This window comes from Piliocolobus tephrosceles, chromosome 5 (assembly GCF_002776525.5).
Source record: "Piliocolobus tephrosceles isolate RC106 chromosome 5, ASM277652v3, whole genome shotgun sequence".
NCBI classification, from domain to species: Eukaryota; Metazoa; Chordata; class Mammalia; order Primates; family Cercopithecidae; genus Piliocolobus; species Piliocolobus tephrosceles.
This window is the reverse complement of record NC_045438.1, coordinates 84674116-84701918: the sequence shown is the minus strand read 5'-3', so window position 1 is coordinate 84701918 and position 27803 is coordinate 84674116. Positions and strand designations below refer to the sequence as shown.

Below are 27803 nucleotides of genomic sequence, written 5' to 3'. Positions count from 1 at the left end.
TTCATTGAGTTAAAAAAAAAAATGACCTGAATAATGATACTAACATTTGATCACTTCAGCTTAGTTCAAAGAGACTAGAAATTTGGACTCTAAGTAATGCATTATTTCCTGACTTTGCAGATCAACTTTAGGTAATATTTAAAGATCTACTTAGGAAAAATGACACAGCTCCACAATCTATGATATGCTTCCTAATAATCTAACTTAGGATGATGTAGATTTATCCATCCAAGAGCTTTATGAGACTGCATCATTAAAATACAATTTCTGGCAGGGCACAGTGGCTCACACCTATGAATTACAGCACTTGGGAGGTCAAGGCAGGCAGATCGCTTGAGCCCAGGAGTTAAAAGACTGGGCCTGGGCAACATGGAGAAAACCCATCTCTACAAAAAAATACAAAAATTATATGAGCATGGTAGTGCATGCCTATAGTCCAAGCTACTTGGAGGCTGAGGCAGGAAGATCACTTCAGCCCAGGAGATTGAGGCTGCAGTGAGCTGTGATTGCACCACTGCAGTCCAGCTTGGACAACAGAGTGAGGCCCTGTCTCAAAAAAAAATAATAAATAGGCCAAGCATGATGGCTCACGCCTGTAATCCGAGCACTTTGGGAGGCCGAGGTGGGTGGCTCACCTGAGGTCAGGAGTTCGAGACCAGCCTGGCCAACATGGTGAAACCCCGTCTCTACTAAAAATACAAAATTTAGCGTATGGTGGTGCATGCCTGTAATCCCAGCTACTCAATCCCAGACTGAGGCAGGAGAATCAATTGAACCCGGGAGGCAGAGGTTGCAGTGAACCGAGATCGCGCCACTGCACTCCAGCCTGGACAACAGAGCGAGACTCCGTCTCAAAAAATTAATAACAAAAATGAAAAATAAATAAATAAAATAAATTAATATAATATAATTTCTTTGTTTTAGAAAAGGAATTACCAATCCTGAATTTTCATCACATCAGGGCCTTCACAATTATCTGTAGGCTTACAGATGATGAAATCAGGCTTGGGGCAGAATGTTAAAGTTTTCTTTAAAACAAAAGATATTGAGAGTCACTGTTTTTTGTGTAATGGTTTCCAGGCTTCAATGTGCATAAGAATTAGCTGAGATATGGCCAAGCGAGGTGGCTCATGCCTGTAATCCCAGCACTTTGGGAGGCAGGCGGATCAGGAGGTCAAAGAATTAGCTGAGATATTAATCATTTCAGCTCTTTCCCCAGAGCTTCTGTTGGGAACACTGGTATGGTGGTTCAGCAGGAATTTGCATTTAACAAGCACTCTGGCACATTCAGACCGATGGCCCAGGGACTATACTTTGAGAAATACTTCTAGAAAATAAAGGGGGAGGTAAAAAAAAAAAAAAAAAAAAAAAGCCGGGGGGGAACTTTTGAGGAAAAAATGACGCTATCAAAGGAAAAGTCTTTATTTGTGGAGAAGCTGAATGGCTGTAGGCAGTTGATCTCAAATTGGCTCCAAAACTGGACTGAGGTGTTCTACTAATAGTGAGCTAATGGTTTTTATCACAGTAAACAGAAAAAAAGATCTGAATTTGTATTTTGTTTTTCTTTATTAAACATTTAGTGCCTACTGCCACTTTTCTGCTAGCAAAATGAACAGATAACTAAGAAATATTAATTTTAAAAACTCAGAAATAACTCGTCAAACTTTGACTGCTTTTTTCTTTCTTTCTTGTGAACTCAGGGTTATACAGTCATCCATCACTATCTGTAGGGGATTGGTTTTAAGAGGACACCATAAGTTCCATATATGAAATGGTATATAGTGTTTGCATATAACCTATGCACATCCTCCCATATATTTTAAATCATCTCTGCATTACTTATAATACCTAATACAATATAAATGCTACGTAAATAGTTGTTACACTATATTGTTTAAAAAATAATGGCAAGAAAAAAGTCTGTACATGTTCTATACAATCTCTCCTCCTACCCCCCAAAATATTTTCAATCCAAGGTTGGTTGAATCCACCAATGTGGGACCCACAGATATGGATGGCTGACTGTACTTTTAAAAATTACATCAATAGGCCAGGCATGGTGGCTCACACCTGTAATCCCAGCACTTTGGGAGGCCGAGGCAGGAGGATCACCTGAGTTCAGGAGACCAGCCTGGCCAACATAGTGAAACCCTGTCTCTACTAAAAATACAAAAATTAGCCGGGCATGGTGGCACACACCTTGTAGTCCCAGCTATGAGGGTGGCTGAAGTAGGAGAATTGCTTGAACCCAGGAGGTGGAGGTTGCAGGAGTTAGCCAACCTGGCTAACATGGTGGAACCCCGTCTCTACTAAAAATACAAAAATTAACCTGGCATGGTGGCGCGTGCCTATAATTCCAGCTACTCAGGAGGCTGAGATGGGAGAATCGCTTGAACCTGGAAGGTGGAGGTTGCAGTGAGCCGAGATTGTGCCACTGCACTCTAGGCTGGGTGACTAAGTGAGACTCCATCCAAAAAAAAAAAAAATTGCATCGGTAAAGTATGTGTGTATTTGAACTTACTAGAGTTGCTTTTAACCATGTGTTGAATTAAATTTATTCTTTTTGATATATTCCACAAAAAAGCATGGCATCCCACAAAGGGCACCATGACTTCTAGGTGCTTCCCAGGATGAGCCAGTTTGAGAACTGTTCCCTTTAGAAAAAGTGTTCTTCACTAAGGCATTAGGTTAGGAAATTAATAATTATTGCATGGTTATTGCCTTGCTCATCCATTTAAAAAAAAAAAAAAGGTTTTTTTAAATGCTTTTTTTTTTGAAACCACTGATCAGATAACAAAGATAACCCTGGTCCATACCTATACAGAATTTTGGTCAAATGATTGATGTAAACAGTAGAGAGCTACAATAAAAAGTAGTAAGAGCTGTGATGGGTCAGGACAAGGGTGCTGAGGAACCGGTAGACTGGACAGTTAACCTCCATTTGTGGGGTTGGACAGCTTCTCTAGGAAGTGCCACCTAATATGAAATATGAAGGCTTAGGAGGAGATACACATACTTTTGGTTTCTGTTTCATTGTTATGATCCTACATAATTGCTTTGTTGTGTTAGTCCTCAAATGAGACAGTTTCTTATTTCTACATGCTTTTTAATTTTTTTATGTGCTTTTTATTATTTTTCCATCTTTTTTGTTTTGTTTTGTTTTCTTAACTTCCAGTCTTCATTGATATATTTACATTTGTAAGTTTGAATTCTGAGTATTTTTCAAAACTGGCTAGTAATGGTAATGTCTGTTTAGAATTTGAAAACTCATCAGGCAAAAGATGTTTTCATTAGCCATGGATTGGCCAGTTTTTTCCTGTAGCCTGTTCTTATAATCAGACATTTATATAATTAGTACTTAACCAGAAATTATTGACTTTCTGCGTGATGAAGCAGAACTCTCCATTGCCCTGCAGGATGATTGCTTTTAATGATTGCTTAATGATTATCTTTCTGTCTTAAGAAAATTTTTTTTTTAAATGACAACCTATAAAGCCTTTATTGTTTTTCTCAACACCTGTGACAGATTACCTATAAAGCTTTTAATACATTAGATATCACAGGCATTTTTTGGACCATTTACCTGATAGTGAAATAAGTCTTTTTTTTTTTTTTTTTTTGGGTGGAGTCTCGCTTTGTCACCCAGGCTGGAGCGCAGTGGCGTGATCTTGGCTCACTGCATGCTCCACCTCCCGGGTTCATGCCATTCTCCTGCCTCAGCCTCCTGAGTAGCTGGGACTACAGGTGCCCGCCACCACACCCGGCTAATTTTTTGTATTTTTAGTAGAGACAGGGTTTCACTGTGTTAGCCAGGATGGTCTCAATCTCCTGACCTCATGATCCACCTGCTTCGGCCTCCTGCAGTCCTGGGATTACAGGCGTGAGCCACTGCGCCCAGCCAGTTGTGAAATAATTATTTCTTAATCAAGTTGGATAAAGATAAATCACTCTTTTGTGGCATTAATGTGACCTATCTTAGACATTTTTTTTTAAATTTCTCTCTGCTATTTTCTTTACAATTTTATTCTCTTTATTTTAAAACAAAATGTTAGTTGGAATGCACCAAAATTGGAAAGCATTGTCTCACTGTCTCCAATTCTTCTCCCATTCTCTCTTTAACTGATTACAATTAGGTTTGTGCTCCCGATCACAACTAGTTTGATCAGAGTCACCAGTGACCTCCATGTTCCTAAATCTAGCATTAACCTGTTATCAGCATTTGACAACAGTTCATCACTCCTTTCTTAATGGACTTCTAGGACTTTCTTTGTTTTTCTCCTACCTCAGTGCATGCTCCTTCACATTCTCCTTTAGTGCTTTCTCTTCTCTCTGACATCTTAACATTACAGTGCCCCAGGGCTTAGTCATAATCCTACACCTCTCTCCTGAGTGCCAGGCTGTTATGTCCATTTATGTCCTCTTTAATACCTCCACTTAGATATCCAGTACACACTTCAAAGTTAACATACCCCAAACTGAACTCCTGATCTTCCCCTGAAATCTGTCATTTTCCTACTGTCTCTTTATCATTCTGATTGTTCAAGCCAAAAGCCTGGGCTCTGCCTTCGTAATTTATCCAGAATCAGACCTCTTCTTGCTACCTTCCTTCACTTGTACCACCATAGTCCAAGTCATTGTCATCGCTCACCTGGATTATTGCAGTAGCCTCCTTTCTGGTTTTTCTGCTCCCCTACAGGTTCTTCTCAAAGTAACAGTCAGAGTAGTCCTTTTAAAATATTTCAGATAATGTTACTCCTTTGCTCAAAACCCTCCATTAACTCTGCATTTCACTCAGAGTAAAAGCCGTATACAGTGACACTACATGACCCCCTCCACTCCCCCCACCATGGCCTCTCTCTGATTACTGCTCATTTTCTCTCTCCATGTCAGACATCTTGGCCTCCTTGTTGTCTTGAATATTCCAGACATGCCCACTATGGAACTTTGCACCCATTGTTCTGTCTGCCAGGAAAAGCTCTTCTGGATATTTGTATGGCTAACTTCCTTTCCTCCTTTACATATTTGATCAAATGTCATCTTTTCAATGAGGCCCTAACCATTTAAAAATTGAAATCTTCCCCCTCCCGTGACTCTCCGCTTATTCTGTTCAATATTTTTCCATAACATTTATCAATTTTTAACACATATATCATATATATGATATAGATAGTGTTTAGTGTCTGTGCTTCTCTCCCAGCTCTCCCACTAGAATGTAAGTTCCATGAGGACAGTGGTTTTTGATTCGATAAAGTATACCTTAAATGCCCAGACCAGTGCCGTATGTAGTGTGCATTCAATAAATATTTCTTGAATGATTGGTTCATGACTGAAAAAGGAGTTGAAACCCAGTTTGAAAAATGCTTGTCTGATAGCTACACTCAATCCTTAATTTTTTATTTGAGGTGCTATATATAAACACACTTTTTTGGAATAAGCTAAATATTTTGTAGTTATTTTCAAGTGATCTTCAGTTAGGTTTGGTTTATCCAAAGTGCTTGGCCCGCCGCAGTGGCTCATGCCTGTAATCTCAGCACTTTGGGAGGCCGAGGCAGGCGGATCACTTGAGGCCAGGAGTTCAAGACCAGCCTGGCTAATATGGTGAAACCCCCTCTCTACTAAAAATAGAAAAAATTAGCCAGGCATGGTGGTGTGCACCTGTAGTCCCAGCTACTCAGGAGACTAAAGGATGAGAACTACCTGAACCCAGGAGGCAGAGGTTGTAGTGAGCAGAGACTGCGCCACTGCACTCCAGCCTGGCAACAGAGCAAGACTCCGCCTCAAAAACAAAACAAAACAAAACCAAAAAAAAGGTGCTTGCTATAGTCATTCTAATAATCTAAGTGATAAAATAAGTCTTTTTCTGATATTACTCCTTGTATTATATAAGTTCGAAAACCAGTCATCCACTGTTAGCTATTTGCACTTCAGATTTTTTTCCACACACAAATGTATATTAAATAGTACTATATATGGTGTTCTACACTTGGCATTTTTTGTTTTTTGTGTGTTTGTTTTGTTTTTGTTGTGGTTATTTTGGTTTGTGCCTAATCTACCATGGATGCCATGTTTTGAGATGCAATATAGCATGCTCAGTAAGAGCATGGATGTCAAGCTAGACTGCCTAGGTTCAAATCCCAGCTTTGCCAATTACCAGCTATTGGATTCTGGACAAGTTTACTTAAGTTCTCTGTGCCTTTGTTTTCTCATCTCTAACATGGGAATAATAATAGTATTTACATCATATTGTATCAAATGACACTTGATACACAAATGTGGGTATAAATGTTAGCTGTCATCATTAGTATTACATATTGCCCTACCTCATTGTTTATCATCACTATATAATATGTTTTTAAAGTGCTTTTTATTTAATCAGACCCTTTTTTGATATATATTTAGATTGTTTCTAATTCTTCACTATTACAAACAATAATCATGAGCAGTAGTAAGTCTGTATATTTGTATAACTATTTCCACAAGACAAAGGTAGATGTAAACATATTGAGTCTAAAATATAAACATTGTTGTACAGTGTACACTCACACCAACCATGTACCAATGTGTATTTCCTACACTCTTGCTGCTGCTGGATATTATCAGGCTTAAATGTCTTTCTTAGTTTTCTTCCAGTATTTTATGGTTGATGAGCTAGTTCTTTTTCCCTGCTCCCATACCATACTTACATTTTTATTCTATCTGAAATGCATTTTTGTGTATAATGTGAGATAGTGGTCTGTTTTTTTAAAACAGTTAATTCTAATACCCAATATCTTTTCCCCCACTGATTTGAAATGCTATCCCTGTGACATAACAAACACCCAATGTACACCTAGATCTCTTTATGAACTCATTCTCTTCTGTTGACCTGTCTATTCCCAAGTACCATCAATTTTAATAACCGTGGCTTAACACTTTAATATATTTACAGCCCCACCATACACACTCAAGTTTACACAGATTGTTGCTGTTTTTTAGAACAATTATTCCAGATACATTTTAGAATAATTTTATTAGGTTTTAAAATTTACGGCCAAGGGCCATGGTTCACGCCTGTAATCCCAGCACTTTGGGAGGCCGAGGCAGGCAGATCACCTGAGGTTAGGAGTTCAAGACCAGCCTGACCAGCATGGAGAAACCCTCTCTCTACTAAAAATACAAAATTAGCCAGGCATGGTGGTGCACGTCTGTAATTCCAGCTACTTGGGAGGCTGAGACAGGAGAATCACCTGAACCCAGGAGGCGGAGGTTGCGGTGAGCCAAGATCGTACCATTGCACTCGGGCAGTAAGAGCGAAACTCCATCTCAAAAAAAAATAGACATAGAAATAAAATTTACCCTGTGGAATTTTGTTTCAAACTGTTGAGAATATAGATTAATTTGGAAAAATTTGTATCTTTACAATAGTGAGTGTTAAAATGTCTGTTCATTTATTCAGGGCTTTCTTTTATTATAGGTCATACACGTGTATTATAATGTGTATTGCTGTGTATTCTGTAGCTTTTGTTTCCATTTTGAACATGGGCTTTTTTTTTCATTATGTAGTTTAATATAAGGTATTGATTATGTATATATGCATGCATATATAAGTATCTTTTATTCACTCACTTTTTTACACACTCTTTTTTTTTTTTTTTTTTTTTGAGACAGGGTCTCTGTTACCTATGCTGGAGTGCAATGGCATGATCACGACTCACTGCAGCCTTCATCTCCTAGGATCAAGCAGTCTTCCTACTTCAGCCTCCTGAGTAACTGGGACTACAAGCGTGTGCCACCATGCTGAGCTAATTTTTTCTATTTTTTGTAGAAATGAGGGTCTCACTTTGTTGCCCAGGCGGGTCTCGAATATCTGGGCTCAAGTGATCTTCCCATCAGCCTCCCAAAGTGCTGGGATTACAAGCATGAGCCACCATACCCAGCTCTTTTACACTCTCTATTTTATTTACAGTTCTCAGATTTTCTAACTTTACAGTCACATCATATGAAATGATAAATTTCATCCTCCTTCCTAACATTTATACCATTTCTTTTTCTTAATTTATTGTAGCATCTAGACTCCAGAATGATGCTGAATGATAGTGATGATAGCAGGCAGCATTGATTCTCTGTGTGTATAATTTTACTGGAAAAAAAAAATTTTAATGACTTCATTGGGGTTGGTTAAGTTATTATTTCTAATCAGCCTTACCTCAAGTCTTGTCATTTTACATTAATCCAGAGAATACTTGGGAAAGTGTAAGATCTTTCTGCTCTGGAAGCAAAACATAATCTTTGGCTAAGAATAAGAGGACTAGGCCGGGCACAGTGGCTCATGCCTGTAATCCCAGCACTTTGGGAGGCCGAGGTGGGCGGATCACCTGAGGTCAGGAGTTTGAGACTAGCCTGACCAACATGGTGAAACCCTGCCTCTACGAAAAATACAAAATTAGCTGGGTGTGGTGGCGCATGCCTGTAATCATAGCTACTCGGGAGGCTGAGGCAGCAGAATTGCTTGAACCTGGGAGGCGGAGGTTGCAGTGAGCCGAGATCACACCATTACACTCTAGCCTGGGCAACAAGAGTGAAATTCCGTTTAAAAAATAATAATAATAATAGGAGAACTAATAACTATTTGAATCCCTGGCAGTTTAAATCTGAGTACCTTCTCCAATCAAATGCCACATTAAGTATTATGACTAATGAAGTTTGCTTCCAAAGTTATATGAAATAATGCCCTCTTTATTGGTCTCCTGGAGAATAGTCTAGGTTTGGCCTTCCTTGATACTCAATTTGGAGCTCCAAGTGGACAGGAGCTGTTGCTGCCCCTATCCTGGGAAGCTAATCCTTCATGTGCTGCTAACTTGGGTTAGATCTTCTGCCAGCCATACCTCACCCGTCTTTTCCCTCTAAGCAAGTCAGTGTGGGTGATTCCTTGGACACCAGAAATGCTAATCTTGTCTACTTGAATAGGCCTAAAGGTCAGGTTTAACACATTGTTCAAGTGTATGTGACTTTGAGTTAAGTTTCTTGTCATAACTTTATCTGGGCAATAGAAGGCCACAAATTTTAAATCTCAAATGTAATCAAGTATGAAATGTCTTGGCTTATTTTTCCTTGACCAGTTAGCTGCCTTTTACACATAAAGATTATATCTTAGATAATTATTGTAGAAAGAGGAATATAAGTTTTAATACTTTAAAAAAAACTCTGGGGAAATTTACTATTTGGTCTACCCCGAATAATTTCCATATTTAGTGATTGTCTACTTTTTGTTGTTGTTGGGGTTTAAATTTTAGTTCAAGTAACCAGTTCAATTTCTCAGTAACCATAGTCTATTTAGCTTTCTCTTTCTCCCAACTTAGCAATATTAGTATTTCTCCTCATTTTTTTATTATGAAAGATGTCAAACATAATTAGTTGTATTACAAAATGCCCACATTCTGGATTTGTCTGTTACTTCATGGTTAATATTAGAACTTTTAATCATCATAGTTTTAATGCTGAGAATAATTTGAGTATTTGTGTAATGCCACTGCTTAAAAATTCCTAATATTGGTCTGATTCCTTTTGATGCCATTACTGAGTGTGATCTTAGTGGAGAAATCCTGTAAGCTCCAAGAACCAGGTCCTAACTTTAGAATATCTGTGTTTTCTCTCCATTTCTAACAAAGATTTCTTCTATAGCTGTGAATGAGCTACTCAACCACTCTGCCTGTGCTATAAGTAACAATTAGAATTGCCTACTTCATTTAAAGTTCAGTGGGTTTACTGACTGATACTTATAAAGCCCATAGGAGATGTAAAGCATAGTTTAAATGGTGATAATTAGAGAAGTGAGTGTAGTACTTATATTTTTGGTTCCTTCAAACAAGTTTATATTTAGCACATGTCATATCTTCTGTAGACATTTCTTATTTCATATGTATGTTTACATCAAAAGAAAGGAAAACTATCGTTAAATGCCTACTGTGTGATAAACACTGTGCTAGAGTCTTCCAGTCCTTCTTTTCATTTAATTTTTAAGTCTCCATCTAACCTGTGAAATAAGGAAGTTACGATTTCCATTTTACAGACAATGAACCAAAGATCAGTTACTATACAATCTGTATAGTAACTTTGTTCTATATTACATAGTGTTAGAGCCACACTATTAATCCAGTCCTTTGTAAATTTTCTAAGCTACTCTTTATCATGAGAAACCTTTAAGAATTCTTCTGAATGTCACATATATGGAGGAAAATCTCTCCAAAAAATGTTGATAGCTACTAAAGAAGAATTTCTTTTATCTTCGGAGCAGAAACATTTAATATATATTAAATAAAATGTTTTTTAAGTGTTAATTTTCTAGTTATATTACATTTCCTGTCACTGACTCTGTTCTAGGATGTTGGCAAAGGATGAACTGATGACCATACTTGAGAAATGTTTCAAGGTTTTTAAGTCTTCTTGTGAAAAGTACCTTGGCAGCACAGCTAAGAGAATAGAGGAGTTCCTGGCCCAGTTTCAGAGCCTCGATGGTAAGAGTGTATTATTCTCCCAATTCTATTGGCCATGACAGTCACTTAACTAAAATGGAATGGAAAACCCCCCCTTCTGATGTGCCTAGAGATGAAGAGATAAAGTAGTTCATGATCAGTCAGTATGCCAAAGCCTCATAGTATCACATTTTAACAATCACAAGTAAGCCAAATGTTTCTCTTCTAGATTTGTTTAAACAATGAAGAGCATCAAATGGGCAGAAAAAGAAATTCTTTCTCCAGTTCGACAGTTTGGAGGATTTGTCTTTAAAAACTCAACAAAAAGAAAAAATTTTCATAATTAAGAACTCTTTTTAGAGGTTTTTTCTTAAGCATTTCATCAAGTTCTTTATAGATTTCAAAAGCACTGCATAAATCATTTGTAAGCTTGAAAAATTAATAGCTATGAACTGCTTTCACAGCATTGAGGCTCATTGGTATGTTGATTACCAAAATCTGCATGAGGCTTACTTTAATCGGATTTACAAAAGCTAGAATCTTTCAGTCCTAAATTAACTGAAGCAGCCTGGCACTCTTCACTGTTGGAGAGTTACAGTTTCTCTCTTTTGCTTGACCTCCACATGATCATTTATATATCCTGAATGCTTAGGGTATCTGATTGTATATAGGTAGCCATGTTCTGTTCCCTAAATGCTAGCTTTTCATGGGCTCTCTTCTTGCTGTTTCTAGCACCAAAGTATGGTATTCTTTTAGTAGAACAATAACAACAACAAAAAATATTGGTGTGTACCTTTTAGTTTTCCCAAATTTAGGGCAATTTTTTAATGGAGTTTTGGGGGGAAAGGTAGTTTTTTTATATATAATCACATAGAATTGGACATGACATGTTGAAAATATCTTACGTAAAATGTCTGTTTTAATCCTTTTTTATGTTTGGCAAGTACTTCTTTGTCTTAAAAATCTTTTGGCTTTAGGAAACTGCTTTTGCAAAAGTCTTCTCATGTCTCTCCATACCTGCAATGTGAGGCACCTGATGAGTGCTCAGTCATGGAAGATGAAAGAGAATGTTTGCCTGACTAGAGTGGCCTGAGCAGCCAGAGTGCGGAAGTCATCAACAGGCACTAAGGGGTTTTCTTTCAGGTTATGTGTGGGTATTGCTCTTGCCACTGCAGCATGAGCTGAACTACTTTTCAGAACACAAAAACTTTTAAGGGCTGGATGTTGGTATCATTAACATCATTGAGTTCAGCTATAACCAGAAACTAAAGTGTAGGAAAAGACAGTAGCTTGTTTGAGATCACACAGTTAGTGGTAGCACTCAGACCAGAGCCCATCTCTCTTTTTTTTTTTTTTTTGAGGAGTCTTGCTCTGTCGCCCAGGCTGGAGTGCAGTAGCGCGATCTCGGCTCACTGCAAGCTCCGCCTCCCAGGTTCACGCCATTCTCCTGGCTCAGCCTCTGGAGTAGCTGGAACTACAGGCGCCCGCCACCACGCCCGGCTAATTTTTTGTATTTTTTTTAGTAGAGACGGGGTTTCACCGTGTTAGCCAGGATGGTCTCGATCTCCTGACCTCGTGATCTGCCCATCTCGGCCTCCCAAAATGCTGGGATTACAGGCTTGAGCCACCGCGCCCGGCTGAACCCATCTCTCTTAACCATTAGTTCATTGTTTTTCTATTGCTGATTCACAATTTAAATATGCCTTAGTAGTGATCATTGGATCAGCAAGGAGCCACCCTTAAGTACATAAATAGAGTAAAAGGCTTAGAAAAATAGAAGGTAAATAAGGTGTAAATTTCAATCTTTTACAAAATTGGACTTCTGGAGTTTCTGTAAAAATAAACGGCACATAAAATTTTTTCTTCTTTTTTTGCTGGATACCATTAACTAGAGGTAATCTAGGCAAAATTTTAATTAGAGCTCATATTATATGAGCTCTAATTAAAAAATTCTGCGATATGCTAGAACTGAATAAAGGAATGCAGCTTTTGAAATGGGAAGGTTGGAGATTAAGATGATTAGTAGACTAAAGAATAAAGAATTTTACAAATTAAAGCAAAACCACTATCTTGAAGAAATGTCTGTTATTTCCTAATTTTCAGAAGTGACTCATTATTAATAATAAACTGAAATTAAAACTCCCCACATTGGATGAGTAGAAAATATGCTATCTCTGTTCTTTAACATTTATTACATATTACAGTTTGGTTTTAAAATTATAGTTGGGAAGAGTTAAGTAGGGCAGAGTGTCATATCAGATTATTTTGAGACAGGATCTTGCTGTGTTTTCCAGGCTTAAGTGCAGTGGTGCAGTCCTAGCTCACTGTTACCTCAGAACTCCTGGGCTCAAGTAATCCTCCTGCCTCCACCTCCTGAGTAGCTAGGACTACAGAAAAGGGCCACAACACCCAGCTGACTTTTTTTTTTTCTTTTTTTGGAGACAGAGTCTCCCTCTGTCCAGGCTGGAATGCAGTAGCATGATGAGCTCACTGCAGCCTCTACCTCCCAGGAACGATCCTCCCATTTCAGCCTCTCAAGTAGCTGGGACTATAGGTACGTCCCACCATACTTGGCTAACTTTTTTGTATTTTTGTAGGGATGAGGTTTTGCCATGTTGCTCAGGCTGGTCTCAAACTGCTGGGTTAAAGCAATCTGCCTGCCTCAGCCTCCCAAAGTGTTGCGATTACAGGCATGAGCCCCCTCATCAGCCTAATTAATTTTTTTTTTTTTTTAAATAGAGACAGTGTCTCACTATGTTTCTCAGCCTGGTCTCGAACTCCTTATCTCAGGTGATCCTCCCACTGTGGTCTCCCAAAATGCTGGGATTATAGGAATGAGGCACTTCATTCAGCCCATATTAGATTTATTTCAAAGGTATATTGGGTTTATTAACATGTAGCAGACTACATGTTAATGACATGGGACAAAGAAGCTAGTAGACATTTTAACCTTTAGTTATGTCTTTTTTGAACCAGAAATTACTTATAGCTAAAAAGCAGTTTATCCTTTAAGCCAGTACATATTCTCCAGCTGCATCCTCCTGTCATAGTTTTAGGCCAAACAAACCATGTGTGTGGAGTTCACAAAACCCAACCTGCACTTGAAGGAGAATATGAGAGCCTTATGCTCTCTAGAAAGAGCATAGCTATACATTTAAGCAGTTATGGTTTTCTTTCCCTTTGCTAAAGAACCATGATGCCTTTACGTTTTAGTGGATTATTTCAAAACTCTTAGACACTACCCTCTTCATACTCAAATTGTGTTGTTTACAATCTTGACATAATCAAAGGAAAACAGTTTTAAGATTGTATGATTTTTTAAAAAAGCTATGTATAATATCAAAAATATTTGAGACTTGCTGGGCGTGGTGGCTCACGCCTGTAATCCCAGCACTTTGGGAGGCTGAGGCGGGTGGATCACCTGAGGTCAGGAGTTTGAGACCAGCCTGGCCAACATGGCAAAACCCCTTCTCTACTAAAAATACAAAAATTAGCCAGGCATGGTGGCCGGCGCCTGTAATCCCAGCTATTTGGGAGGCTGAGGCAGGAGAATTGCTTGAACCTGGGAGGAGGAGGTTGCAGTGAGCCAAGATGGCGCCACTGCACTCCAGCCTGGGCAACAGAGCAAGACTCCATCTGGGGAAAAAAAAAAAAATTTTTTTTTGAGACTTTTTGCTGTTGGTTTGAGGGAGTTTTGTTAGGTTGTATTTTGTTTTGTTTTCGTTGTGGTAACACTTCTAAAATTCAGTAGCTGGTTTTTTGAAGACATCACTACAGCACAAGGTATGTATTAATTATTGGCCTTCAGCTTCTGTAAGAAATCATTTATCAGATGGAATCTTGATCCCTGGTCACATTAAAAATATATATATAGGTGAAACTTTTACTTCCTTTGGAATAGTAGAAATGTTTGTTCTCTTGACTTGGATTTACCCTCATTGTTGTCTACTGGTTTTGTGTTAAAAGCAGAAACCAAAGAGGAAGAAGATGCTTCTGGGTCACAGCCAAAGGGACTTCAGAAGACAGACCTTTATCATCTTCAGAAGGTCAGATTACTTTCCTTCCTTCCAGCTGCATCCTGTGACACTCCCTTTTTTCAGTTTGTGCTCTAGATTAGCTCTGCCTGTATGTTTTTGTTTTCATTTTTAAACCACAACCAGGAACAAAGCAGACTTTTAACTCACTTCTAAGTTGAACATCCTGTTAGTCCCATTGCCATCATCACTCTACATATACCCATTCTGGAATTTACTAGCTAACATAGGTGGAAACCATTCTGTGGGCTCAGCCAGAGAAAGAATTAACTAGCAATAAGAAAAAATGGGAACATGGCTGCACAAAAGAAATCTGATTTTTTTTTTATCTGATGTATTTTTCTGTTTGATCAAACTGAGAGATTTAAAAGAGTCTAACTCATTAGTTTTACTTTTCTTGATTTTTTTAAAATGCATATTCAAGTATAGAGCAGAAATTGAGCCACAGAATGTCCAATATATTCTTTTTCAGATAGTTCTAACTTTAGGATCTTGATTGTCAAAATGAAGAACCTTCTTTGTACTATGATACCAAATTATGATAAATGTAGAGTAAAAGTTCAATCTAAGTAAAATAAAACACATGGAACCTATTCTGTTAGTATGGCAAAAAGGCAAGATTTTTTTCTTTATCCTGTTAAGTCCTTTTCTTAAATGAATTAATGAACTGTGGATATCGAGCACTCTGCCATGTAATTTGGTTGTAAAGTGAACTGCCCTTTTCCTCTTTCCCTAAAAATTTACTTGTATATTATAAAGCAAAACACCTTTGAGGAGAGATTCTTGCCAGACCTTAAAAATAAAACGAATAAACAAAACCCATTTTGATCTTTCTCTGTACATCCTGTCTTATGGAAAAGGCATCAGCTGCTTCTATAGAACTTAGCAACAGAGCTCCCTCTGAGGGGTTTTCTCTCTCAGGATCACTAGAAAAGGTATGTTCTTTTATCCTAGTCCTTATTGGAAATGAAGGAGTTAAGAAGAAGTAAGAAGCAAACCAAATTTGAAGCACTCAGAGAAAATGCTGTGAACTTCATTGACTGTCTAGTGAGGTAAGTCTAAATTTAGCTCTTAGGAGCTAAAAATCATGCTGTTTTTCCAATAACACGGTGTCATAGCTGTCTATAGCCAGTCCAGAACATTTTTCTTTCAGGTTAGGCTTTATGCTTTTCATGTGTCTCCATCCAGCTTAGAATTGTAATTTTTATTCCTTTTCCATCATTATCAAGATGTCTAATCAAATGACTTAGTTCATTCTTTTACTCTCAGTTCAAGAATATAGGCTTAAATTTGATCTACTTCATTAGGCCAGGTAGGGAGAGATGAGATAGAAAGTGAGTGTTTCTCCCCTATCTAATAACAAAGTATTTATATTACACTTAATCTTTGCTAGGAGTAAATGCTGGATCTGAGCCAAGCCCAGAAAACAGAGCAGACTAGCCATGCTGCTCTATTTTATCCTGAAGAAAGAACATTTAATTCTAAACAATGGCAGTGCACCTCATTATCAGCACTAAATTTATATTGAGACATGTGCTTGGTAAATTTAGAAGTCTACCAATCCAGCCTGTATTTTAGGATGATTCCTTTTTAGGAAACCCAGATCATTCTGATTCATGGATTTCCCAAAAGTCAGCTTTATGTAGCTGTGTAAAATCACCCACCTAATTTTGGTGGAAGTTGGGCATGCTACAGAAAAAAATGAGAAGTGTGCAAAAGAAAATGATTTAGCCGGGCGCGGTGGCTCAAGCCTGTAATCCCAGCACTTTGGGAGGCCGAGACGGGCGGATCACGAGGTCAGGAGATCGAGACCATCCTGGCTAACACGGTGAAACCCCGTCTCTACTAAAAATACAAAAAACTAGCCAGGCGACATGGCGGGCGCCTGTAGTTCCAGCTACTCCAGAGGCTGAGGCAGGAGAATGGCGTGAACCTGGGAGTCGGAGCTTGCAGTGAGCTGAGATCCGGCCACTGCACTCCAGCCTGGGCGGCAGAGCGAGACTCCATCTCAAAAAAAAAAAAAAAAAAAAAAAAAAAAAGAAAATGATTTAATAACCTGTGGTGAGGGGGGAACATATTTATTGTAAATTTTAATGGCAGTTTAAACCCAACAGAAGGCTAGGCACTGAATAAAGTACTGAGAAAACAGCAGCACAATTATTAAAGAGAAAGAGTGCTTTTCTGACAAATTACATGTCTTTTCTGAAAGTTAAAAGTTTTGTTTTCCAGAATAATGTGGGGACAGTCATTGTTCCTACTCATTGGGGAGAAATTGCTAATGCCATGAAAAGGTCCAAAACGGTCAACCAGCACCTTGGGAGGCCAAGGTGGGCAGATCACTTGAGGTCAGGAGTTTGAGACCAGCCTGGCCATCATGGTGAAACCCCAACTCTACTAAAAATACAAAAAAATAGCTGGGCATAGTGGCGCACACCTGTAATCCCAGCTACTCGGGAGGCTGAGGCAGGAGAATGGCTTGAACCTGGGAGGCAGAGGTTGCAGTAAGGCAGTCATGCCACTGCACTTCAGCCTAGGCAACAGAGCAAGACTCCATCTCGAGGAGAAAAAAAAAAAAAAAGTGATGAACTGCAATATTGGCCAAATGCTGGTCAAAAATTACATTTTAGAACTCATAGAGTTAACCTTGCCCTACTGGGCTTTCCTGTTCTTGTAGAGTATCTAGTCCCAAACTCTTGACTCTTCCCTTTTACCAAGTAGTCACTAAAAATAATTTTACAATGTGATTTGCCAATTTTAGGCCAAGTGTCAGGTTCCAGAGTTCTTACAAATTCCAAATTGTGGGCTCTGAAACCACATCAGCCATTTCCCTTTCATGATCCTTCACCTAATATGTCTGACTTTTTACCTTTCTGAGCAGTTGTTGAAATAATCCTCAGTATGATTAAATGTGTTTTGTTGTAAAATCACAAAATCTCCCATACTAGGATTTAGTGTCTTTACCAAGATTGTCCCAGGAGGGAAGAGATTAGAATTATAGCATGTTAAAGCTAAAAGAGAACTGAAGAGTCAGTCCTGTGGCAGCTAAAGCCCAGAGAGGGGCTGTGACTCATGCAAGGCCACACAGTCTCATTCTCCTGACACCTGTCAAAAGGCCCTCTCCATTTCTCTATACTGCCCTCAATGGCCACACCACAGACATCTGGGCAGAGCTTGGGGTTATGGAGAAAGGATGTCCTTTAAAGACAAATATAAGCAGGAGACTTCAGGAGGCAGAGTTCACAGTATACTATGAGCAGCTCTTGGCAAAAACACTGACAGGCAAGAATAAGTTGCCAGATCTTAAGAGCTGAGAATAAATTACCACTTTCTAAGTTACTGTTTTTGCCAATAGCAAGCTTCAACTTTGTAGCCCTTGTTGATACTAATTCTACCAGTTCCTTCAGAACCAACTCTTTCAGGGAAGGCCTATCATTTGTCTGGTCTGAATCCAAAATGAGCATAATGCAGTGCTCTAGTGCCAGACTCATCGCTTATTTCTTCTCACGTAAATAAGTCGCAGAAATATATTTCTATGCCAATCTCCAAGTCTACAGTCAGATAAAAATTCTAATGTATAACGTATTTGTCATTGTTGTTGTTCAACTAATGTAGCCAGTGGAAACAAAATTAAGGCAGATATTTTATTTTTGCTCCGATGGTTCTTTGAGGATATCTAGAGAGGTCTTTTGCCTTGGGAAATGCTTGCATTTCTATATATCACATGTAAAAATGTTAAAATGTGAGGCAATAGTTTGAGTTTCTGAAGTTGACTCTGTCTGGTTGCCTTGTTAGATATCCAATCCTTATTACATAGCAGGGACTGCAACAAGATCTTTTAATGACAGCCATGTATAATGATTGGGAAATAACTGCATGAGGTTAGTGTAGGAAGAGTTTATGGTCAGAAATTACAAATTGGTAGCCAGCCATCACAGAAACTGTTTCCTGAAGCTACAGCTAAGTTAACTTAACCTTGAGTAATTAAGATGTTAACAGTATCTGAGGTATAGAATACTGGTCCTTAGTGAGGATCAAGGCAAAATCATACACTCTTTGCAAGTAAGTTTTGTTCCAGTTGACTCTGGAGAAGGAGCAGCACCTAGAATTAGAATGAGCAAGGGGGTCACTAGCTCTTGAGATGAGGGAGGAAAGGGGTATGGTGAAGAGTGATGTCCATGTTGAATACCCTTTCCATTTCCTCTCTTCTTCAAAGCTCCTGGCCACATTGGGACAACACAAGTGTAGGGGATTTCTAGGGAGTGGTATCCTCTCCAGAAGAGGAGAACGGATACTTGGAAGAAGGGGAATAATGTCCCCAGTGACTGGGCTGAGGTAGCTGCTTTGCTCTGCTTGTACTGGTGGGGAAAGGAGCTGACACAAGCTGTCATGTGGCCAAAATACTTTAGGCTCAGGATTGGACTAAGCCCCAGAAATCTTCTTTATGAAGTCATGTGAGTTAACTATATACTTTAATCCAGTTAGTGACATTACTCTGTCTATGGGTTATGTGTGCCAAAGCTTCTCCCCTCCAATTTGCTACCCTCTAGGCATCCAGGATATCACTGTCATGGCATAGACCACCTGATAGGCTCATTATACATGCAAAGTGAATTTTTAATGCCATATTTTTTAGTTCAGAATTTATTAAAATTGTTTTATCATCTAGCTCATAGGTGAAAAAAAATCCCAAATTATGGCAGATTTTTTTATAAGTGAAATTTTATTAATGATTTTTTTTTCAATACTCTGAAACTAAGATTTAGCCTTTTCTGCCTTCTAACGTAAAAAGTAATTCTGATATATAAAAAACTTTTGGGCCGGGCCCAGTGGCTCACATGTGTAATCCCAACACTTTGGGAGGCCGAGGCGGGTGGATCACCTGAGGTCCGGAGTTCAAGACCAGCCTGGCCAACATGGTGAAACCTTATCTCTATTAAAAATACAAAAATTAGCCAGGCGTGTTGGTGGGCGCCTGTAATCTCAGCTACTTAGAAGGCTGATGCAGGAGAATCGCTTGAACCCAGGAGGCAGAGGTTGCAGTGAGCCGAGATTGCACCACTGTACTCCAGTCTGGGCGACAAGAGTGGAACTCAGTCTCTAAAAAAAAAACTTTTGAGGTGTCATTTCCATGAAAGATATCAACTAAAAATTTTCTGTGATCCAAGAAGAATTTCCTGAACTCTTAATTCCGGGCCTTTGTTTAATATTGCCAAAGGTTAAATGTTTATAGTGCTAGAAAATGTAGATATCTGTTTTCTCATTTACTTTAAGAAATGCTATCTTAAAGATTTCTGAGCAGAAATGTAGTATATGTACATTTGTTCCTAAAGGTTTAACTCAGAACTGAAATATACAGCTTCTTATAAAGAGTCTAGAGGTAGTTTTAAAACCCATTATATGGAAGAGATGCAATTCTGAGTGAAACTGTATTAGATCTGATATTTGGGTTTGTTTCATTTGTTTGTTTTTGGTTGTTGATTTTGCTTTTAGTAAATGGTTCGGTCCTCTACAGAGAGAGGATTGACAAAAATGTTGTAGTGGAAATTGAAGTCCAACAGAGCCTAAAGGAAAAAAATGTATATATGTATATATATAAAGAAAATAAACCTGTGCTTATCTAAACGTGGATGCCTGACTGGCTGTTTCAGAGAATACCTTCTGCCTCCTGAGACACAGCCTCTCCATGAGGTGGTGTACTTCAGCGCTGCCCATGCCCTGCGTGAACATTTAAATGCTGCTCCGCGAATTGCCCTCCATACTGCACTCAACAATCCTTACTATTATCTAAAGGTAAGATGAACATTTAGTTCTCTGATTTGATTTAGTTTAGGTTTGGTCTCATTTTGGATTAAATTCAAAATAAAGATTCAGAAATTTCAACTTATATCAAGATTATATTTAAAAATTTACCAAAAATGAAACTGCCATTATTGAATTCTCTTTTTTTTTTAGATGGAGTCTCGCTCTGTTGCCCAGGCTGGAGTGCAGTAGTGCGATCTTGGCTCACTGCAATGTCCACCTCCTGGGTTCAAGTGATTCTCTTGCCTCAGCCTCCTAAGTAGCTGGGATTACAGGCGCCTGTAATCAGAGAACTAAATCAAATTTAGAACTAAACTAAACCTCAGCTAGTTTAGCTCAGGCTCTGGGCGTCATTGTCACAAAAATATTCTAAATTTGTAGTTATGTTTTAATGAGCAGAGAGTTGGCAACTCAGGGTTGCACCTCTCCTATATTTTTTAAAATTCTTTAGACTGTAGAAAAAAATGTCTAACCCCATAGAGATACCAATTAGTAGTCAACTGTTGCTGCCAGGTTTTGACAATGTGTAATCTTTGCCCTTGACATGCTAAAGTCAGATCATAGGCACAAATACTGAAGAGTATAATGTTACCACTCTTGTGAAAATAAAGGAAATGTTTCCTGTAAACTTAACAGCAGATAGGGATTAAACAATATGGCCTAATAAATTACTGAAAGACCGAAATGGTTGTTTCTAGTGGGAAAGAGAAATACTTTGGGACTTCATCTTGGATTTTAAACCAAAGAAAGATCTATTCTGAGAGCATCTGCAGAGCTGAGTGTAGAGGATAACCAGCAGTCTGCCACTAAAACTCCTGGGGCAACACACTTCAGCAGTGCCCTTGCTGAAGTCCAGACACAGTTATCAACTCCTGGAAGCTCTTTAAACAATAGCTCAAGACAGCTCACAATTTTAGAAACTAGCTTTCTTATGACCAGGCAAAATGATCACTTTAAACATTCAATAAGCTATATATACGTGAAAGAGTTGTAAGTTAAGTACCCAGAAATCTTGCCACAATAAATACTTAAGAAGCAACTCCATAAAGCCTATGAAGAGCATTCCAGTGTATTGGCTTCTCATTGCAAAATGGCACACAAACATGCAGACTATTACACGGGTATTGAATAGGACAATATAAGTCAATGGTTTTCAGTGATGGTGAAAACCACTGAATAATTTCATACTTAACCAAAAAATCAGTTATTTTTAATATATAAGCCACAAATTAAAACTTACAAAATCTATCTTCTTGGCTAGTGAGTCACAGAAGAGAACTCACGATTTCAGTTGTCGTTGGGTGGGATATAATATACCCCTGATATTATAATATCAGAGCAGGGTATGTATGTAAGACTTTGTGTTTCTCAATAAAAGCCATGGATTTCAAAACACTGATGGTTTCTATAGAGCTTAAGATCTGCAGTGTTGACAACATAGTCTTTTCTTTAAAAAATAATTTATACCCCTGGTAAGTGGTATTACTAGTATTTACTAATACAGTATAGTAATTGTTAGAATTCAGCTAATTGTTGGAAGTACCATTTTATTAAGTATTCCTAAAGATCTCCATAAACTTTTTACAGCAAGTGCATTCAGGTCTCAGAAATTAGTAATTTATGGATTGAAATGAAAAATATGCTTATCTTCTAATCCTGGGACTATTCTTCTAGTGACTAAGAACTAGAGGGGTTGTGACCAAAACATAAACCTAAACAAGAACTAGTTAACTATTGAATAGACTCACTCACTAAATAAAGGAAACCAAGATTCCATTTACTGATTTACTCAGTTTAGGTTGGGGGCTTCATTAATGTCTGATTTTGTTCCTAATAATTTCTAAAAGTTAGTCATCTTAGTTTACTGTTATTTTGTAGAATGAAGCACTGAAAAGCGAAGAAGGCTGCATTCCAAATATCGCCCCAGACATCTGCATAGCATACAAACTGCACCTAGAGTGTAGCAGGCTCATCAACCTCGTAGACTGGTCAGAGGTAGGTTCGGGGGAAAAGAACAAGCTGGATATTTTTCTAACCATCCATGATGACTTTCTCAGAATATCTTTATACTTTTAGTGCTTTGGAATTTGTCTTGTGTTTAATGCCTTGCCTTTTATTTGGAAAGCATAAATCACTTCAAACTTTAAAAGTTCCTTAGGAAGTGGTAGCTCAACAGCCCCCACTCCCAATCCCCTGCCCTCTGATCCTGCATTCCTTAACCAAGCCAATTCTGTGTTCATGCCAGGTCAAAATAAGTATGTGATCTAACCCAATAGTTAGCATTAAGCAAAAACTAAACAATTTAGGTCAGTTCTGTTATTTCACAAAATAAAGTATATTATTAACCAACATTTCTCTTGAATAAAAGAAAAAAACTACACAACAGATTTAGCAATCAGGAAGTACAAGGAATACTTGGCAAGGCAATAAACAACTGTTGTTATTCTTTAAAATAAACAACAATTCTTTCTGTCTTCTGAATAGTATTACAAAGATCTTAACTCTATTAAAGGCCTTACAGATGTCACCATTAAAAATTATCCATAATTGGCTGCTTCCAAGAAAAATAGATATTTTCCTGGGGTAAGATTACTAGAGGAAGCAGGGCTTTCTTTTTCTTTTAACTTTGACTAGCTTTGTTTCTTGTTTTTCTCTGCATACTCTTAGTTCTCTGAAACAAGATTATTCAGGAACCATTACTTTATCTTTTAACATATAAGTGGTGTAAAGAAATCATCAGTGTAGTTTTGACAATCTTGAATTTCAGTGAAGAATATGTGCTAGCTATCAACAGCCATTAAAAGAAGTATAGTAAAAGATGTTTGGCAACTGTAGACATTTTTATTTTCTTCTCTTGTCTATTCAAAAGGCTTTTGCAACAGTTGTGACAGCTGCTGAAAAAATGGATGCAAATTCTGCAACCTCAGAAGAAATGAATGAAATTATCCAGTATCCTTTTAAAACCATTTCTACAATGTCCAAATACACATAAAATATAAGTTTATAATTTCTCCAGATCTACACTAGATATTTATAAAGGTATACTCCAAACAACTATATTACTTGTTAAAATTAACCATATGGTGCTAGAATAACTGAAATTTCTGAATCTTTATTTTGAATGTAATCCAAAATGAGACCAAACCTAAAACTTTTGGTATCAAATTTATATCAAGATTACATTTTAAAATTTACCAAAAATGAAACTGCCATTATTGAATTCTTTTTTCTTTTCTTTTTTTTTTTTTTGAGATGGAGTCTCGCTCTGTTGCCCAGGCTGGAGTGCAGTAGTGTGATCTTGGCTCACTGCCACGTCCACCTCCTGGGTTCAAGTGATTCTCCTGCCTCAGCCTCCCAAGTAGCTGGGATTACAGGCACCTGCCACCATGCCCGGCTAATTTTTGTGTTGTTAGTAGAGACAGGATTTCACCATGTTAGCCAGGCTGGTCTCAAACTCCTGACCTTATGATCCGCCCGCCTTGGCCTTCCAAAGTGGTGGGATTATAGGTGTGAGCCACCTCACCTGGCCTAATTCCTTTTTTTTTTTGAGACAGAGTTTCGCTATTGTTGACCAAGCTGGAGTGCAGTGGCGCGATCTCGGCTCACCTCAACCTCTGCCTCTTGGGTTCAAGTGATTCTCCTGCCTCAGCCTCCCAAGTAGCTGGGATTACAGGTGCCTGCCACCATGCCCGGCTAATTTTTTTATTTTTAGGAGATGGGATTTCACCACGTTGGCCAAGCTGATCTCGAACTCTTGACCTTAGGTGATCTGCCTGCCTCGGCCTCCCAAAGTGCTGGGATTACAGGTGTGAGCCACTGCACCTGGTCTGAATTCTCTATTTTCCTAATGTACATTTAGAAGTGGGGACGGGGAGCAATTTCCATACCATGTAGAACATTAGACTTAAGAAGCATTAAGTACTTTTCCATTTATGTATTATTGACAGTGGATACTAATTAATGTTTTCCAGTAACAGTTATAGTTTAATTTAGAAGTTTATATTTGAACTGTCCACTTTACCAACTAGTATTTTAACATTGAGATTTTAACCCCTTTTTGTCAAAAATACAGCACAGCCAGTTTCCTTAACTAAAGCCTCCAGTGCTCGGTTTATTAGAGCCGTTTCTGAACTAGAACTTTTAGGATTTATAAAACCTACCAAACAGAAGACTGACCATGTGGCAAGGCTAACATGGGGAGGCTGCTAGAAAGCAAATAAGTGAAGCCAGAACTATGACATTCAGCTTAAGAGAAAAAGGTGACCAGTCATATTTACATACACTAGAGGAGCCTGTTTTGGTGAGAAGATAAATGTGCAATCCCCATGTGATGTTTAACAAGAAAAGTACATTGCTAACCCGAAACAGGCATATATCAAAAACACCTGTGGAGTACTTTAGAATCCAACAAATAATACGTAACTAAAACTGCTCACACATCTTACTGTACTTTCCACAAAGTCATTACTAAATTGTGAGTAATCCTTCTTGAACTTACGGAGTATATAAATGTAATAAATTATATTATCCAGGAGTATAAGTTATTTGCAGTTGCTTTAGCAATCCTCATTCCTCCTCTCCCAATTTCTTGCATTGGCATTCCTCACTTTAGTGTAGTAGGCAATAAGTAACATGAGGCCGGGCGTGGTGGCTCACGCCTGTAATCCCAGCACTTTGAGAGGCCAAAGTGGGCGGATCACGAGGTCAGGAGATCAAGACCATCCTGGCTAACACGGTGAAACCCCGTCTCTACTAAAAATACAAAAAATTGGCCGGGCGTGGTGGTGGGCGCCTGTAATCCCAGCTACTCTGGAGGCTGAGGCAGGAGAATGGCGTGAACCCAGGAGGCAGAGCTTGCAGTGAGCTGAGATTGCGCCACTGCACTCCAGCCTGGGCGACCAGTGAGACTCCGTCTCAAAAAAAAAAAAAAAAGAGAGTAAGTAACATGAATATCTTACAGGTTGTTTCTCCTAGTGACTACAGGTTCCAAAACTGTCTCTGCCTCTCCATTTCCTTTAGTTTTACAACTTAAAAAAAAAAAAAAAAAAAAAAAAAAAGATTGGCCACTGCACTCCAGCCTGGGTGACAGAGCAAGACTCGGTCTCAAAAAAGTCCCAAACTGTTTGGCTTTATTTAGGCAGTAAATATTCTACTTCTAGATGACCCGTCAGCCGCATGTAAGAGGTATGTAAGGCCTCTACAAATCACAAATCACATCCAAACAAATACAACTCAGATGAGGAAAGTAAGGCCCAGATAAAATGACATCTCAATCTCTTCTATGGCAGGAACAACAACACATAATGAAAACAAAGATAGCTTAAGTTCATTATTTAATGCTCTACTCCCAAGAGAATTCTGGGACTTTAAGACAACTCATTAACATACAAAATTACCATGCAGATATGGGGTAAAAGTCCATGTCCAGAAAAACTTTTGGTTTGCAAACCTTAGAACTAATTATGTAATTGGAGGATTGTGTGTGTGTGTGTGTGCCCGTGTGTGTGCTCACAGTCTTTGAAGAGTTTTATGAGTATCCGTCATCCAAAATATTTGGAAACGGAAGTGTTTTGGAGTTTAGATTTTGGAATATTCGCGTTATACTTAACAAGTTCAGCATCCAAAACCCAAAATGCTCCAGTGAGCATTTCTTTGAGCATGTCAGTATGCAAAAAGTTTCAGATTTTGGAGCACTTCAGATTTAGGATTTGGGATATTTAAGCTGCATAATCAAACCTCCTTCATTCAGGAATATAAAAGCAGGTATTAATACAAGCTTAGAATAAAGAACACCTTAGACCTCTGGCAACGTGGTGGGCTGAGATGACATTAATGGGTAGCTGCTCGCCCTCCCCACCTCACTCCCTGCTTCAAGCACATAAAAATGCTAGATGAACTGGCTGCAGCAGCTCCCGCCTGTAATCCCAGCACTTTGGGAGGCTGAGGCAGGCAGATCACCTGAGGTCAGGAGTTCAAGACCAGCCTGGCCAACCTGGTGAAACCCCATCTCTACTAAAAACACAAAAATTAGCTGGGCGTCTTGGTGGGCGCCTGTAATCCTAGCTACTCAGGAGGCTGAGGCAGGAGAATCACTTGAACCTGGGAGGCGGAGGTTGCAGTGAGCTGAGATTGTGCCATTGCACTCCAGCCTGGGTGACAGAGCGAGACTCCACCTCAAAAAAATAAAACAAAAATACAAAATTAGCTGGGCGTGGTGGTATACACCTGTAATCCCAGCTACACGGGAGGCTGAGGCAGGAGAATGACTTAAAGCCAGAAGGTGGAGGTTGTAAGAGTCAGCCAAGATTGCCCCATTGCACTCCAGCCTGGGCAAAAAGAGCGAAACTCCGTCTAAAAAAAAAAACAAAACAAAACAAAACAAAAGAAAGCTAGATGAATATGTCTCCAAAAAAAAAAAAGTCAAAATGTTGCCAAGGCTAAAAATAAGGGGAAACCCCAAGGTATCATAAATAATCAACTGCAAGTCAGAGCCCTGCAGCGCTTTGGGAAAGACAATGACCAGCATAGGTAGTTAAGTTAGATGAGGTATCTTTTCATCTTCATTTAAAAGGTGCCAGGATTTCTTATTCAACAGAATGTAAACACCTCTACATATGTACCCAGGACTGTCAGCTTGAATGTTACGAAATTTATGATATGCAAACTAAACACAAGTACTACCATTATCATAGAAAGCAACTGGACAAATAGAGGCTTTGACACCCTGGAATCCATGTATTAAAGACAGAGCCTCTGTCATTCTAGGGGTCCTTGAGTGAGGGTGTGGAACACAGCCCACCAAATGAGTGTGATCAAAGAATAAATTTCTCACGTTAAGTCAATGAGATTTCCATGATTTCCCTTCATAGCAATTAGCTCAATATTTTTTCTCAATATTCTTCTAGTCTTGCCTCCAACCATGTGTTTTGTTTTTAAACAATAGTTAGTACAAATCTAGGGAAAGAATAGGTGATTTTACTGATTTTCCATCTATTTAAGGTAAGGAAGTTGGCAACAGGGAAGGTCTTCCAATACAAGGACACCATCACTATGTACAGTGTGGTTTCAAATGATGCATATGAGCACCAGATAAAATTGTCAGTGTTTAGAAACCATTACTTTGAACAACACTCATACAGCAAGATGCTTTTTACACTAGAAGGTACAGAGGAACTGGCCTCACACAGACCAGCAGATTCATATCTAAGGCACAAGATTCACTGAGTAGAGTAAGTAGCCGTGCCTTACTTTTCTTTTGCTGGGTACTAAGTTGAATTTATCTAACCTAAACGCATGTCATGCACTGAACCACTTTTGACTTTCCTCACTAAAGATTATGTAAGAAAGTAACAGCATGGCAGCTGCCCTATTTTCTTTTTTGAGACAGAGTCTCTTTCTGTCGCCCTGGCTGGAGTGCAGTCAGGTCTGGCTCACTGCAACCTCCACCTCCTGGGTTCAAGCCATTCTCTTGCCTCAGCCTCCCAAGTAGCTGGGACCACAGGTGTGTGCCACCACGCCC

The 27803-nt window shown here is 38.7% G+C and overlaps 1 protein-coding gene across 6 annotated transcripts in view; it reads left to right on the top strand.

The window, feature by feature from the left end:
* The window catches only part of ORC3 (origin recognition complex subunit 3), a 72923-nt gene extending 48095 nt beyond the window's left edge, over window positions 1-24828 (top strand). For 4 of the 6 annotated variants that reach the window (XM_023205256.2, XM_023205258.1, XM_023205260.2 and 1 more), the window contains 7 exons: window positions 10360-10493; window positions 14418-14497; window positions 15440-15537; window positions 20134-20275; window positions 22163-22279; window positions 23154-23233; window positions 24388-24828. In XM_023205256.2, the coding sequence (XP_023061024.1) occupies window positions 10360-10493; window positions 14418-14497; window positions 15440-15537; window positions 20134-20275; window positions 22163-22279; window positions 23154-23233; window positions 24388-24493 (757 nt within the window). In that variant the 3' untranslated portion in view covers window positions 24494-24828. Of the gene's footprint in view, window positions 1-10359; window positions 10494-14417; window positions 14498-15439; window positions 15538-20133; window positions 20276-22162; window positions 22280-23153; window positions 23234-24380 lie in introns of all 6 variants that reach the window. The other 2 variants (XM_023205257.2, XM_023205259.2) reach the window with 2 other exon arrangements.
* The last annotated feature ends 2975 nt before the right edge of the window (window positions 24829-27803 follow it).